The sequence below is a fragment of the Camellia sinensis genome, chromosome 5 (assembly GCF_055761805.1).
Source record: "Camellia sinensis isolate YWXY chromosome 5, ASM5576180v1, whole genome shotgun sequence".
Lineage (NCBI taxonomy): Eukaryota > Viridiplantae > Streptophyta > Magnoliopsida > Ericales > Theaceae > Camellia > Camellia sinensis.
Window position 1 is genome coordinate 152,068,164 of NC_138965.1, and position 15,659 is coordinate 152,083,822.

At 30.8% G+C, this 15,659-nt stretch overlaps 1 protein-coding gene and 1 long non-coding RNA gene across 3 annotated transcripts; both read left to right on the forward strand.

Annotated features, from left to right (window-relative positions):
- On the forward strand, nt 1-2,272 carry LOC145790924 (uncharacterized). The gene is made up of 2 exons (XR_014330329.1): nt 1-205; nt 2,050-2,272. It is a non-coding gene; the product is annotated as an uncharacterized LOC145790924 (long non-coding RNA).
- A 1,498-nt stretch (nt 2,273-3,770) lies between these two features.
- Nucleotides 3,771-12,703, forward strand: LOC114270739 (heparan-alpha-glucosaminide N-acetyltransferase-like protein (DUF1624)). 2 transcript variants are annotated; one of them, XM_082870201.1, is made up of 14 exons: nt 3,771-4,103; nt 5,669-5,806; nt 5,894-5,975; nt 6,480-6,556; nt 6,654-6,769; nt 6,870-6,987; nt 7,455-7,571; nt 7,683-7,774; nt 9,270-9,336; nt 9,419-9,500; nt 9,589-9,680; nt 10,232-10,375; nt 11,739-11,903; nt 12,299-12,703. In XM_082870201.1, exons 1-13 carry the CDS (start codon nt 3,942-3,944, stop codon nt 11,883-11,885), a joined length of 1,434 nt encoding a protein of 477 aa, XP_082726327.1. In that variant the 5' UTR covers nt 3,771-3,941; the 3' UTR covers nt 11,886-11,903; nt 12,299-12,703. The 2 variants fall into 2 exon arrangements, with proteins under 2 accessions (XP_082726327.1, XP_028068114.2); XM_028212313.2 differs by lacking the exon at nt 11,739-11,903.
- The last annotated feature ends 2,956 nt before the right edge of the window (nt 12,704-15,659 follow it).

Here is a 15,659-nt window from a genome sequence, read left to right on the forward strand (position 1 = left end):
GCATTTCAAAAAAAAAAAAAAAAAAAAAAAGAAGAAGAAGAAGAAGAAGGGGTTTAAGAGTTGAGACATTGTAGAGAGAGAGATTTCAAAGCTTAGAATTCATGTGCTGGAAATGGTAAAGAAAGGCTAAGGAAATAGCTTGGGAAAGTAAAGAATTGAAGAGGAGTTAAAGATTTGGTCAATGATTCATTAATTGAAGATTTTAGTAAGAAAACCCTCTCAACCCTCTCATTTCTTTTTATTAGTGAAACTTTCAGATTACTTCTTTGTGATTAAAATGACTACTCATAAATAGAAATTTTATATATATGTGTAGGAATTTTGTGATGAAAATAGTCTGTTTTGAATCTGTCAGAATGTTGTCCGAATTTTTAGACAATTTTATACTCAAAATTTCAAGATGATTTCTTCTACAAAGTTGTTGATAATGATGTCTAGTTCATCCAAGAATTTTGGCAACAATTTTTGAGCTTTCTACGAATTTATACAAATTTTTAACTAAATCTGAAACTGTGATGAAAATAGTCTATTTTGAATCTACCAGAATGTTGCTCGAATTTTTAGACAATTTTACACTCAAAATTTCGAGATGATTTATTCTACAAAGTTGTTGATAATGATGTCTAGTTCATCCAAAAATTTTGGTAACAATTTTTGAGCTTTCTATGAATTTATACAAAATTTTAACTAAATCTGAAACTGTGAGACAGATTTTACCATGTATTTGAAAATTTATTTAAAATTTTATACTAAGCCAAATCTGGTAATTTCTAACTAAAAGATGAAATTTGAGAAGTCTAGTTTCATGATAAATTTTTATATTATGAGTTTGATCTATAAATTTAAGCATGGAATTAAAATAAGGAAGTGTGATAAATCTGTGTGATAAAATTTCTGGGAATTTTACAGAATTATTTATAACTTATTTTTGGGAATTTATTTCTGAAAAATGACCCAAACATATTTATTGAATATTAGAACTGTATAAATAATTTATTTATAATTTTTATTACCTAAGGTATAACCTGAAAATTTCTAGACAGATTTAAGATCATCACTTCAATTATTTATTTGGATAAAAACTAGTTATTGTGTTGGTCCAATCCATCAAATATAGTAAATTAGTAATCCATGTATGGGTGTATTGTGGTTTATTTAATATTGTGGTAGTCTAATCTTGTAAATTAAAAATCCATGCATGTGTGTGACTTTGGTTTATTTTCTTTGTATCCAAATTATTATTTTATACCATGATTTAAATAAATTGTTTATTTAAATGCTGTACATTTATTTATTATTGTGTGACATGTGTAATATTTTATGTTGGGAATTTTAATGAGTTGGTATAACATCATTTGTGATTAAAAATTAGAATTATTTGTGACTAATATCAAAATTAACTGAAAGGATTAAAGGCACATACAAAGTTAACAATTGACGGTTAATACCAGTTTTCAGAGTGAGTCTTGGTTTTAAAGAGTGTATGAAATCAAGGGATTGACGGTTAATACCGGTTGTTCAGGGTGAGCCCTGGTTTTGAGAATTCTCACGTAAACTGTGTTGCGAAACTCTAAGATGGCACGAGACTTAGAATAAGGGTGGATGTGTTGACCCCTTTTCGGTATTCGGTTTTAGAATAAGGGTGGATGTGCAGGTGGCACACAGGGAGGTTACTTACCCCTGCAGACCGTTTCCTTGGGGTAGACTACGGATGCCACTACTTGGGTATATAACTCCGGACGTGGGCATCCCTGGTAGTTACGGTTGGTAACACTTAAATATTTGACCAAGGGAGGGTTTCAAATTAACCGTTGCCATGCTTAGTGGTTGGTAAGTTAAATCTCTTTGGTGAGATTTCGAGTGTCACCTAATTTATTAAAATTACTGAAATTATTCTAATGGTTGTAATTTCTGTGTATAATTATATTGTTATCTCATGTTTAGAATATTATTATTTTTCTCTTAAAAAGAATGGTAGGTTAGTTACGTTTTTTTACTGTGTTGCAAAACTCATGGCATATATTTTGTTGCCCTGACGTTTCATGCCAGATTATGTCGAAGAAGGGACTGAGGCTGAAATTGGAGCTGCTGCCAATATCGAACCTTGGCTGACTTAGAGTCAATATTTTATCAAAATAAAATCCTATTATCTCTTGTATTAGGATTTAACTATGTTGTGACGTTGTGTGTGAACTTGTAGTTTTATTTTGTTGTTGGACTTTGACCATGTAAGAACTTAAAAGTTCCTAATTAGTAGTTGAAACTTTATCTAGCGAGTTATCGTTATTTAAATCTTATGACGTTTCAAAAAAAAAAATTTGGGGCATCACATGAGCATAGAGTGGCAGCAAGCAAGCAAGGCGTGCCTGGCATGCTTGGTTGACCTTCTCTTCCCAAAATAAATTTTTGATTTGATTTGATTTGAATTTTTTTTTAAAATAAATATATATAACTTAGTCACTAGATATTTTGCTCCCCACTATCCTCTGATTAATTCAGTTACTATTTATTTAACTCATTTAGTTTCCACAATGTATTTTGATACAGAAATTTAATCATAGCAAGACCAAAAAAAATTATTTAAAAGAATTTAATATTAGTATTAATTATGGTGCTATTAATATTATAACAATATAATTTAATAGTTTAATAATCACTATTAATATTATTTTTAATAAACTAATTAGTTGTCTAAAAATTCAGGTTTTTACAATTTTTCTCTCACAACTATCAAATCAACTATATAAAAAAAAAAAAAACTAACAATTTTCTAAACACAACTATTTTAACTAGGCTAAAATAGTTAAAAAGTCAAATAGTCAACTTCCTAACCAAGGCCATTATGCCTCTTATATTCCTCAACCACCTAAGGGCATCTCCAACGGTGCATTATTTTTTTAATCAAATTTGAATAAAAATTTGAGTAAAAACTCTTTTTGATATCGCTTGCTCCAACTTAAGAATTTGTCTTTTCATCAAACCACTGATCGATCGAGTGGTCGACTGATCAATGTAAAATTTTCACCAATTAAGTGGTCATTCGGGGGGTCAACCTCCCAGTGTATAATTTTCACAAAAATTTGCCTTGAGCTGGTCACCTAGAAGGACATCTGGTGGTGAAAATACAACTGTAATAAACAGTGATTTGTTGAAAGACACAAAACATCCTCATTAGTTTGGTGAAAGATTTGAGATGTTCTCAATTTGGTATAGCTTTAATAAAATCGTTGGAGAGAAAAAAAAAAGTACTTTTCACCAAATTCAAATTTGGTGATGGAGTTGGTTAAACGTTGGAGATGGCCTAATATATCATAATATCCCAAAAAATACTAGAAACCTTAAAAGTTTTACCAAATGTCTCGTGTAAGACCAACACCATGTGGATTCCATGTAAATCTCATGCATGTGAATCTTTTGATAAAAAATTTAATAAAATTTGAGAGGTTTCTAACATTACTCAGAGGCCATGTTTGTTTACCGGCGGGAAAAGCGAGATTAGAGTGCTATAACTATAGATCCCACACACAACTTGTTTGGTGATAATTTGAGAGGAGGAGGAGAAATAGTCCGAGAGGCTTAGTAATCCCCCTCAATATAAGGATTAATTTGGCTAAATTTTAGATAAAATTAAGAAAATAATAAGCAAATTAAATCTATTTTATATAAAAAATTTATATTTTTACCAAATGCAACAGTTTATTTTAGCATTTATTTTAAATTATTTTTAATATAAAATAAAATATTTATATTAAAAATAAATTAACAATTCTATCACTAATCATTACTCAATCTATTTTCCTAATAAATATATTTTCACTTAATCTCCTCTCTAACGAATATCGCATCACTGTCACTGCAAAATCTCATCCAAATACTAGCAAATCAGTGATCATCAGTCAAACATTTTCTTTGTCCAGTGGTGTCTCGGAAGAGTGCCGGACATGGCGGACCTCAAAGCCGACGATGATAACCAGCACCGCCTTATCGTTGTTTCACAACAAGCACCACCTCACGAATTGGAGGAACAACAAAACAACAACGACATTCCTCTCAATACCAAGCGTGTTGCCTCTCTCGACATTTTCAGAGGCCTCACCGTCTCTGTACGTCTCTCTCTCTCTCTCTCTCTCTCTCTCTCTTCAAACTTTCAATTATTACACCTTAGTGTTTGATGAAATGAGTGAATCACTTATGTTTTTTTTTGGAAAGTGAAAACGAGTACTTGTTTTGATATATTGCTTTGTTTTCAGAATTTTTAGGAAAAAAAGAAGAAGAAAAGTTTACACTTTTCAAATTTTGCGAGCTTTAAGCTTCGCAAGCTGCTGTGTTTGGATGAGGATTGAAATATAAGCTTAAAGCTGCTGTGTTTTAAAAGTGAAAACTTTTCTTCTTTTTTTTTTTCCCTAAAAAATCTGAAAACAAAACAATATATCAAAACAAGTTCTCGTTTTCACTTCACAAATTCGTTCTCAAAACAAGCTGCTGTGTTTGGATGAGCTTTAAGCTTTTATTTCAATCGCTCTTTCCTTCCTTTTTACTTTCACTTCACAAATTCGTTCTCAATTTTTTTTCATCTAAATAAGACGACCTATAACTAGGGATGATAATCGAGCCGAATAATTAACTGTTCACGTTTGGTTTTTAACAAATTTCAAAATTTGTTCATTTTGGTTGGTTAAACTTTCGAGCCGATCTCAAACTAGCTTTTGTTGAGCCAAACTCGAGTAGTTTGGTATTTTTACATAATTTTAGATTTATCGAACCAAACCGAAGCTTGGTTTGAAAACTTTAATGAGTTCTTCAAGATTGGCTGGTTTACTTAATGAGTTGAGCTCGATCGAATTTTTAACGAGTCCAGCTTGAGCTGTTTGTTTCATTTATTACCCTTACCTATAACTTGTGATTTCAAAAATTGTGGTATTTTATCAAATAGTTTGGTATTTTATCAAGTAGTTTGGGGTCATATTTTTGTAATATGTTATTGAAAAACAAATTTGAGCCAAAAGACTCTTTAACATGCCATATTTTCGACTTTGGGAAGTCAATTTGGTTGTGTGGTACTTGTATTAAGATTGCTGAACATGCATTTGTAATGGTGATATACCTAGAATTAGTCAACAGAGTAGAGGACCTGGCTATGTATGTAATGTAATTGCTACCAGCATTGTAAGAGGATATCCAGTGAAATTAGTCAAAATATCTAGCCCAAATCCCACTTTATTACTTTAGCTAATCACTTTTTCAACGTACACTCCGACAATACTCTGTAATTTAGCCGTCTTTTTTTACAATATTCATTTAATGCTTTTATGACAGAGAAAAAGGACAAAGTAAATGGTTAGTGACTCAACAGAAGTAGCTAGAAACTACAAACTTTACAGAAACCACATAAGTCAAATCATCTACTTGTATATTTGAATCGGTAATGATGGAATAAGTGAATTATTTGATATTTCCACTAGAAATTTTAGGTTGAGGAAGTTTTGGCATTTTGTCTTCAGTTTACTTGTTTCATGCTGATATGACTTAAATGGCATCGACCCTGATGGACTGCCAATTGTTGGTCCACACCCGTAGCATTGGTCTCATACAATGTCCTTCCTTCTGACTTGTGTTATACTATTTTGACATGGTACTCACAAAAAGTCGTACGAAATGTGAATTGTAGTTGATGATTTTGGTTGATGATGCGGGAGGTGAATGGCCTATGATTGGGCATGCACCGTGGAATGGTTGCAATCTCGCCGACTTTGTGATGCCGTTCTTCCTATTCATTGTGGGGATGGCAATTGCACTTGCTCTCAAGGTTAGTTTATCAATTTTATTCAAAGTAACAATGTGGATTTTCAGAGTTGTTATTACCATGCATTTATCCTTGATTTTTTATGCATAGAGAATACCCAACTGGCTTATAGCCACCAGAAAGGTTATCCTTAGAACTCTTAAACTCCTCTTTTGGGGCCTCCTGTTACAAGGTGAGTTTTTGTTTCATTTTTGTACTTGCTCTGCATGAATTTTCCTTATTGTCCTTTAAAGCACCAAAACTTTGGTTTTGCATATAAATGATAACGAAGTTGATTCCCTAGTTCAAAATGCAACATAAACACTACAATGCTAGGTAACTTTCTAGCCAAAAGAACAAGAGTTTGTCTTTGCATTGTTTGATGAATAGTGGCTAAAAAGCACTCCCTTTACGGGCCAAGATGATGTTGTTGGGTACACACTTTTAATATGTGGAGACTTTCATACTTCTGTTGCTTACTATTGAAAATCTAACAGTGTTTTCATATCTTTGGACATGAGAATTAGATTAATCAGACCTTAGACATATATACCCGAGTCCGTGTAACATAGTTTTCAACTTGTGTTTTCAACCTGAATTTTAGCAATAAAATTACATTTCACATTAAGATGTTTTCCTATAAGGACATATTTCGGTGTTACTTGGGATGCTAACTTGGCTGCATTATGTTATGAAGGAGGTTATTCACACGCTCCCGACAAATTAACATATGGCGTGGACATGAAAAAGATAAGGTGGTGTGGCATTCTGCAGGTAGTTTTGTTCACAATTTTCTGTGGTAGAGTTTCATCACAAATATTATTTTTTAGTAAGTGGATTTTTATGCAGTAATTTTTTTTACCCTTTTTAGAGAATTGCTCTGGCATATTTGGTAGTGGCATTAATAGAAATCTTAACCAAAGATGCTCAAGCCAAGGATCTATCACGTGTCAGGTTCTCGATATTCAGGTTATATTGTTGGCATTGGTAAGTTAGATGCTTTAAGTTTTCTCTTGGTTTGTGATGATAGCTATTATATTTTTGGGATAATTTTTTTTAAAATGTAACTCTGATTTTGAATTTGCAGGCTGGTCGGAGCATGTGTTCTTATTGTTTACTTGGCTGTAATTTATGGAATTTATGTTCCAGATTGGCATTTCACTGTCCACAATATGGATAGTGCTGATTATGGGAAGATTTTGACTGTAGGTCCCTGGTTGCTAATATCTCACACCACTCTTCTATGAATCTCTCCTTTTGGCTACATACCTTGTTGTAATCTATTACTATATGATAAAGATGCCACTAAAATTGTATTTTGTAATTTTTAACATACACCAGAATGAAAAGCATGCCTAATATGTTGTTAAATCTTGACTAATTATCTATTAATTTTAGGTTCTGAATTACCCTCTCTGTTATGAAAATTAATGAGAGTCTTCTCAAGTATGTATATAATTGGTCTACTTGAAAAAATGAGGTCATTTCCCAGTATGCATCATTTTGATAAATGGGTGCATTTTTATTTCAGTTGGTTTATTTTAGCAGTTGCATTATCCCCTATGGTGATTATGTTCAAAGGATGCACCTTATCTGAAATTTTAAACAAAGTCAAACAGAGGAATTCTATTTCACTCACATATCTTGAATAGTCAATTAATGTTAATTTCAGGTAACTTGTGGTGTAAGAGGAAAACTGGATCCTCCTTGCAATGCAGTGGGTTATATTGACAGAGAAGTGCTTGGTATCAATCACATGTATGAACATCCAGCTTGGAAGAGATCTAAGGTGAATGATTTTTCTTCTCTTATTCTTCTTTTTATTGAATTATTTGGTATTTAGACCGCTAGTTTACTAGCATGCATTTGTGAAATTCTCATCTTCCCTGAAGTAATGCAGGCTTGCACTAAGAATTCCCCTTATGAAGGGCCTTTTCTGAATGATGCTCCATCATGGTGCTGGGCACCTTTTGAACCTGAAGGAATTCTAAGGTTTGTTGTGCTTCACAATTACTTTTTCACTTGTGTATTGAGCGAGATGTAATATCTCATAGCTTTCACTGGGTAGGTGCCTTGATCAGGTTTTGCTCAATTATGAGTGAACCCGTTATGAGACCCAAAGGTGGTTAGAAAATTGACGATAAAGTAAGACTAATTGAAGATAATTTAATAGAAACACATGCTGAGATGGTTTGGTCATGTACAAAGAAAATCTATGGATGTAACAGTAAAGAAGAGTGATATGATCACTTCAATTGGAAATGTAGAGGGAAAGACCTACACTGACATAGATTCAGTAGTAAAATATGATATGAAAGTATTTAATTTAACTGAGTATATAGCCACTGATAAAGAAAAATGGTAAAAAAAAATTCATGTAGCTGATCCGACTTGATTGGGATTTGGTTTGGTTTTATTATAGTCAACATTGAGAACATGTGTCCACAACTTTATATTTGGATTTGTTTGCAACTGCAGTCACTGGCGGAGGGACTTAGGGACCAGGGGGGTGACGTGCCCCCCTTGGATTTTGAGAATTTTTTTTTTTATAAATATAAAGAAAATATTTTAAATAAAAAAAATAAAAATATTATTAGAGTGAAATGTCAATGACATTTTAAAAATTATGAGAACAATAATGGTTGTTTTAATTGAAAATGAAGTGAGTACTATAAACCATATTATCTATGAAAATTTTACGAAAATTTTTGAATGCAGCAGTGATGTCATTGTTATTGACATGCAAGTATAAGTAATCTCAGTATAAAGATATGAAATTTATTGAATTGTTAGTTACATTTAACATGTCATGTGAGGTTCACTCTCTATGTGTTTATTTACTATTAGTTGGTGATATCACATACTAATGATGACGTGATATTATCATTATATTGAATTTTTAATCAAATTTTGTATAAAAAAATAATTTATTATTATATAATTTACGGTAAATTACAAATACACTCCATGAGATTTGCTTAAAATACAAATTACTCCATGTGGTTTGGAAAATTACAAATACCTCATTGTTAGTATTTTTTATTTAACAGAATTAACTACAAAAATAAAATTCATAATTGTTCTTTTATACAATAATAAAATTACCTAAATTATTAATTGAAACATACTTTTAATATCATTAAAAACTGTTAATTGACTTTATAATTCATTAATAAAAGGGGGCAATTTGTTATAAAATTAGAAACCTCAGGGGTAGAATGTAATTTCCAAAATCACAAGGGGTGATTTGTATTTTAATCAATCTCAGGGAGTGTATTTGTAATTTGCCCTATAATTTATTTTAAGACTTATATCCATATTTTTTTGTATTGTCCATGATATACTAGTTATAAATAACATTATTTTTTTGATATTTCTCGAAATCAATCGTAAAAACTTGCGTGAAATATTTTTATAAAATTTTTTGATATTGTAATTAGTAAGTGCTCCCTCTAATTTAATTTTCTGATTCTGCCACTAACTGCAGTTCAATATCAGCTATCCTCTCTACAATCATCGGAGTGCATTATGGACATGTGCTTATCCATATGAAGGTTCAGTCTTTCATTTTAAGTAAATACTGTTCTGCACAAATCTGATTGACTGTCACTCATTTGTTGAATCTACGAATTTCAGAGTCACTCATCTAGACTAATACATTGGATTGTGATGGGTCTTGCACTCCTTGTTTTGGGAATCACTCTTCATTTCACAAATGGTGAGAACTGGAGAGCATGAAATAGAGGCAATTCTAAAGTATATCTCTTCTTTGCATCCTTCCATATCTCATTGCTTCCCTGGTGCAGCGATTCCTTTGAATAAGCAGCTGTTCACTTTCAGCTATGTCTGTGTAACATCAGGAGCAGCAGCATTGGTGTTCTCAGCCTTCTATACTCTGGTAAACTCTTATTAAAAAATTTTTGTTTCGCTGATTTTATGGTTATTTTCTTGTATTTGGGTATAGAAGGTTTTCCCAAGGTTTGGTGATCCATATTATTAAATTAGACAATAATCATTCTAAGACAACAGGGGCACCTGTGCAATAACAACATTTTTAGGGAAATCCTCGCATTTACCAATTGAATCATATCATCTCAAGAGAAGTGACTCACTTGTATTCAAGAATATAACAAGACTCTCGCTAAAGCTCTAGCCCATTAACACATTCTCTTAACCTTTGTCTTTTGCTTTTGATTTAGGGTCTACTGTTCACCGTAATTCTCAAATTCCTGCAAAATAGAAAAAGAAACAGAAAGTGATTGTGGGTCATAGTGCGTGTAGATGGGATCATTTATTGCTGGTTCCACCAATTTGATGCAAATTTGTTTATGGACAATGAACATTGATGTGCATTGTACACTAATTCTTTAGCTACTCAAATGACAAGGACCTTAGATTTCTGCTTTATCAGACTTAATTTGATCTGAAGTTGATACTCTTCTATGCCAGGTTGATATTTGGAATTTGAAGTATCTGTTTCTGCCATTGGAATGGATTGGCATGAATGCTATGCTTGTCTATGTTATGGCAGCTGAAGGCATCTTTGCAGCATTCATTAATGGGTGGTATTATGGTGATCCCCATAATACACTGGTATGTTTTCAAGTCATCTAATTTGTTCAATTTCTAGCTGCCTTATTTTGATGTCCTTTGTTTAAGAAGTGCAATCAAGGGCTGCAGAGTAAAATTGCAGTTCCTCTCCGCTATAAAGGAGGGATTCATGGGTGGTGATCCCCTTAATCTAGTTTATCTAAACCAGGTGCATTTTGCCAAGTAAAAATTACACTCTCTCTCCCTCTCTCTCTCTGCCATTTTGATGAAACCTATATGTTGCACATATGTGCTTGTATGCTCATGTGTTTATCAGTCAATTCTCTATGACTTTAGAGCCTTAGGAGTTTCTACGGAGTTTTTGAGTCCTCTTGGGATGGCCTGCATATAAGCAGGTAGCTATTATTGGGTCAGAAATCAATTATGAATGTATTTTCTCATCGGTGAATAATTAAATGTGCAGCAGATGCAAGAAAACATAGTGGATAATTTTAGAAAAGTATATGCTTGGCTGGCCCAGTTTCCAATTTCCGTAGCTGCTCCTTGAATTTGAAGTTGGTTTGGCTGATCTTTCTAGTTCTTGACCTATCTTCTCTTTGGATTTTATAGACAAACAGTAGTGGTTACTAACATTTTTGGAAATTTTTTTCCCTCCCTTGTTAATAAGAAACAAAACTGTATGGAAGAGTGACTTATTTAGCTGTTTTAATTACCAAATTTTACCGTCATATGATGCTAATCGTAATGAAGCTAAACCATACTATTAGCATGCCCCACATTCCAGGTCTAAGGTAATCTTGTTTTAGGAGTGTTCTTAATCTACTTGTTTGTTGTAAAAATGTATCATGTTTACTCACTAGAATAGAACTACATTTATCCTGACAACTGTGCTACATAAGAATAGTTAGATCTCCTTTTTAGGAAATGTATTTTTGTATTTTATTTATTCTTGGGTGTAGTTTAGTCTCTTGCTTCTCTTTTATTAGGGTTTATGAGTCATGTAATTTTAATGTAGTTAATAAATGTTTTGGGTAGCCATGAGGATTTCTCTCTTCCTTGTGATGTTAATCTCCGTTAACATGGTATCAGAGCTCAGGTTTTGGGAGACCTTGGCTTCAAGTCCCCCTATTTACATTTGTTTCCCCATTTTCATTATGTTGCTTTACATGTTTGTATCTCCACGTGCAAGATAGGTTTGCACATGAGGGAGGCTATTGAAGAGCTTATTATGCATTATTGAGCACTTTCCTAACAGTTTAAACTTTTTGGATTCATGGGTGATCCAACACTCCTGAGCCACGTGGCATACTATGAATCAACATCCTATACTTACTGTTTGTCCAAAACTTTGTAAAACTTGTATTGTTTTATTGTTATCTAAACTGTGTGAACCAATCCATGTCAGATATACTGGATCCAGAAGCACATTTTCATAGGAGTTTGGCATTCAAGAAGAGTGGGCATTCTCCTTTATGTAGTCTTTGCAGAGATACTGTTTTGGGGTGCGGTTGCTGGCATTTTACATAGGCTGCGGGTTTATTGGAAGCTTTAAGCTTCTGAGCTAGTGATGGTATAGTTCAGTGTAGCCTCTTGTCTATGAAGCATGGATACCTCTCCAGAGGTCATGTACTGGTGTCTGCTTCAGACACATTGGAGGAACTCACACACACACACATATTTTAATCGGACACATTGGGGACATGCTAAGACATCACTGGATGATGTTTCATTTTTTAATTTTTTCTCTTCATTGGAATAGTATACCCAATGTTGATGAATTTAAAAAAAATAAATATATAATATTCAAATTTTACATATAATAAACATATACAATTATATGTTTTGCACATGTTCTAGACGTGCTGTGTTGTGTATTTTTTAAGAATTTATGTGTTTACGTGTCCATGTGTTTTTGTCTATTGTTGGAAGCTTCAGCCACTTGACTAAGTCTTGGTTTCTCTTCAGATGGCTGGCATGGCAAGTTTGATTCGCGATAATGCATTTGGTAGGAGTGTATGCAAACGTTAGATTTGTACCCAGTTTGTCCCTTACAAATCCTATCCAGCTGGGACTAAATTGGGCGTATTTTGTTTTTATCCTCAGCCATTATGAGAATAAAAAATTGGCATATTTTTTTTAAACATTTTGTACAAGTATGTGCAAAGGTTAGATTTGTACCCAATATAGTGTATTTTTTGAAGTATTTTATGTGAGTGTTATAAAGATTAGGTCTATCTCTCTCTCGCACCTGTATCGGGAGCTAAATTGGGTCTTTTTTTTTTTATATTTTTAATACAAATTTCAGAGATACAAGTTGTAATAATATTTCAATTTTTAATTTCTCACACTGCTTATTTTTCCTTGTTTAAATGATTGATTTAGTTGTGAGAAGATTGATTGCATATACTCTATAGGATTGAAAAACAATACTGATATAGAACAGGATTGGCATAAAACTTTACGTATGTTTGGATTTTAGATTTATTGATGGAAAAGAAACTAGAAAGGGATATATTACTTATTTATATTCATTTTTAATAGTTAACTTAACAACATAAGGTTTTTTTTTTTATATTTATTTTTTATTTTTTCCTTCACAAATATATGGTCGTTTTCTTCTCATTTTTTTAATCCGACTAAAAAGACGAAAAGAAAAAATACATTTTTTTTATTATTCCTTTCCTATCCTTAAAAAAAAAAAAAAAAAAACTATTCAGTGTGTTTGATTTTTGTTTTTGAAATTTGTGTTTTTTGTTTTTAGTGAATATTTTTAAAATTTTAAGCAATTTTTTATTTTTATTTTTTTAGATGCGTCTTACTTAGATATATCTAAATAGTAAAATATTTGTGAAAAAATATTTTAAAAAATTAATAAATACACAAAAATACGAAAAATATATTGAATTTTCATATTTTTTTGGTATTTAGTGTATTTTTTAAAGATTTTTTATAAGTATTATATTTTTTAAGTGTATTTATGTTAAGTGTGTCTAAAAATTAAAAACAATTACTTAAAATATTAAAAAAATTTATTGAAAGTATTAAAATACGAAAAATAAAAAAATAAAATTTTCTGAAAATCAGAACGAAACAAGCTGAATCAGCTTATGTACAGAAGAAAATAGCAAATATAATTTTCAAAGTTTATCTTAACCACCTTGAGTTATATCAACGTGTCAAAATAAAAATTACTGCAAAATAATGTTATCACCAGTAGTTGATCCGTGTAACATAATATTAATAATATAAAATTAAAAATAATTCTAACTGTATAATTTTCTTTTATATTCATTTGAAAAATAAAAATATGTAGAAACAGATATTATAGAAAATTTATTAAAAAAATTAAATATAAATATGTTGTAGTTGGATTATCATTTAATAATTTTATATGATATATATAATTATAAAATTATAAAATAAACACTCTTAATTAAATTAAAATTTCAACTGTATAAAAGAAATTTGACAATGACTAATCAAGAAAGAATCACGTAACAATATCTAAACACAAAAAGAAAAAATAATGAAAACATCCAAACGATATATTCATCTCAGTGTATGAAGTAATTAATCATTTGCAATATGATGTCAAAATATAAAAGAACTTATTGTTCAACAATTGAAAAACTAACTCAAATAGTAAATCCAAATTTTAGAGGTTTCTCCAGAGTATTATTGTTGTACAGATTTTTCCTCTTGTGAGTTGTGATTATATAAAATAATGTAAAAAATGAAGTATAATTTCATACTCCTATATAGAATCACTGTAAAATTGAAATGACAAATCCATAATATAAAATTGGTATTGGGTATAGAATAATGCACGAAAAAATAAGAAAAAAAAAACAATTTAGCATTAAAAAAATTCTAATACCCTTGAAAGAATTAAGTAGAAAAACTTGAAACACAGAATTGATATTGAGTTTGTAGATTATCTCAATTTACCATGAAAAATATATGAAAAAAAAAATATTTGTCAAATAGAGTCCATATAAAATATGTAAGGTTAGTATAATTTAAATTAAGTTTGAATTTGTGTAGAACTTATATGTAATTAAAAAAATATATGCTGACGTGATTCTCTTAGAAAAAAGTAAGTCCTTATAATGTGTTACTAAGCCTCCGTTTGGGAAGTGGGTTGGCTTTTTGGCTTTTTGATTATTTTAGCCTGGGCTATTTTAGCCTGGTTTGGGAAGGGCTTTTTGGCTTTTTGGCTTTTTTGACTTTTTTTGTGAGAGAGGATTGTAATGATTATGGGTTGGATTTGATGTTTTAATTTTTGTGGCTAAAATAACCTATTTTGTTTTTTGTGACTATTTTAGCCCCAAACCAAGTTCCCAAACAATGCCTAAATTATGAAAAAAATACTACTTTTAATAATATGTGTGATTATTGAAAAAATATAATTATATCACTAATTACTCATTGGCTATCAATTTTTTTAGCTAATTTAGGGGGGGAGGGGGGAAAGAAAGATTTCTTCAAATAAAATTTAGGTAAAAAGCTAGTTGTTATGTGTAATGTATTATATAATTTAATAAAGAATACAACTTAGCATTAAAAACGTTACTTTTAATAATATATATAAAAACGTTACTTTTAATAATATATATATATATATATATATATATATATATAGATAATGCCCCATTTAAATTTTATCCAATTTACAAATATGAATTTTTTTGGGGTAAATTATAAACACACCCCATGAAGTTTACTTAAATTATAAATTACCTCACGTGGGTGTTTTGGAAAAGTTGGTAAAAAACTGGCTTTTAGCTTTTTATCAAGCTTTTTAGCTTTTTGAAAAGTGATTTGAGAAGTTGGTAAAAAATTAATTTTTGACTTTTTAGTTTAATATTTGTTTATGATGTCAAATCAAATTAAAATGACCAAAATACCCTACCCAACATTTATTTTTTACTTTTTTGTCATAGGCCTCAATTTGTAATTTCAACACTTGTGTTTTTTGATTTCTCAAATGAATTTTGTGACGTTTTTGGCCGGAAGCTTTTTTTCCCATGGATAAAAAACGTGGCATTTTGCCAAACTTTCCAAAACGGCACAATATGGCCTTAAGGTTTCTAATTTCATAACAAATAGGTCATTTTATTAATAAATTATCAAGTTAATTAACAGTTTTTAATAATATTAAAATTTTATTTTAATTAATAATTCAGATAATTTTGTTATTTTATGGGTAAATAGTTAGAAATTTCACTTTTTCAATTAATTCTGTTAAATAAAAAATTCTGACAAAGAGATACTTGTAATTTTCCAAACCACCCGAACAATGTATTTTATTAAGTAAACCCATTTT

Bases quoted from the DNA above. Each gene is read 5' to 3' on its own strand.
- LOC114270739 (XM_082870201.1), top strand. From the start codon at position 3,942: ATGGCGGACCTCAAAGCCGACGATGATAACCAGCACCGCCTTATCGTT. The intron at 4,104-5,668 runs GTACGTCTCTCT...TGTGAATTGTAG, and splicing joins TCAGAGGCCTCACCGTCTCT to TTGATGATTTTGGTTGATGA. The intron at 7,572-7,682 runs GTGAATGATTTT...GAAGTAATGCAG, and splicing joins CAGCTTGGAAGAGATCTAAG to GCTTGCACTAAGAATTCCCC.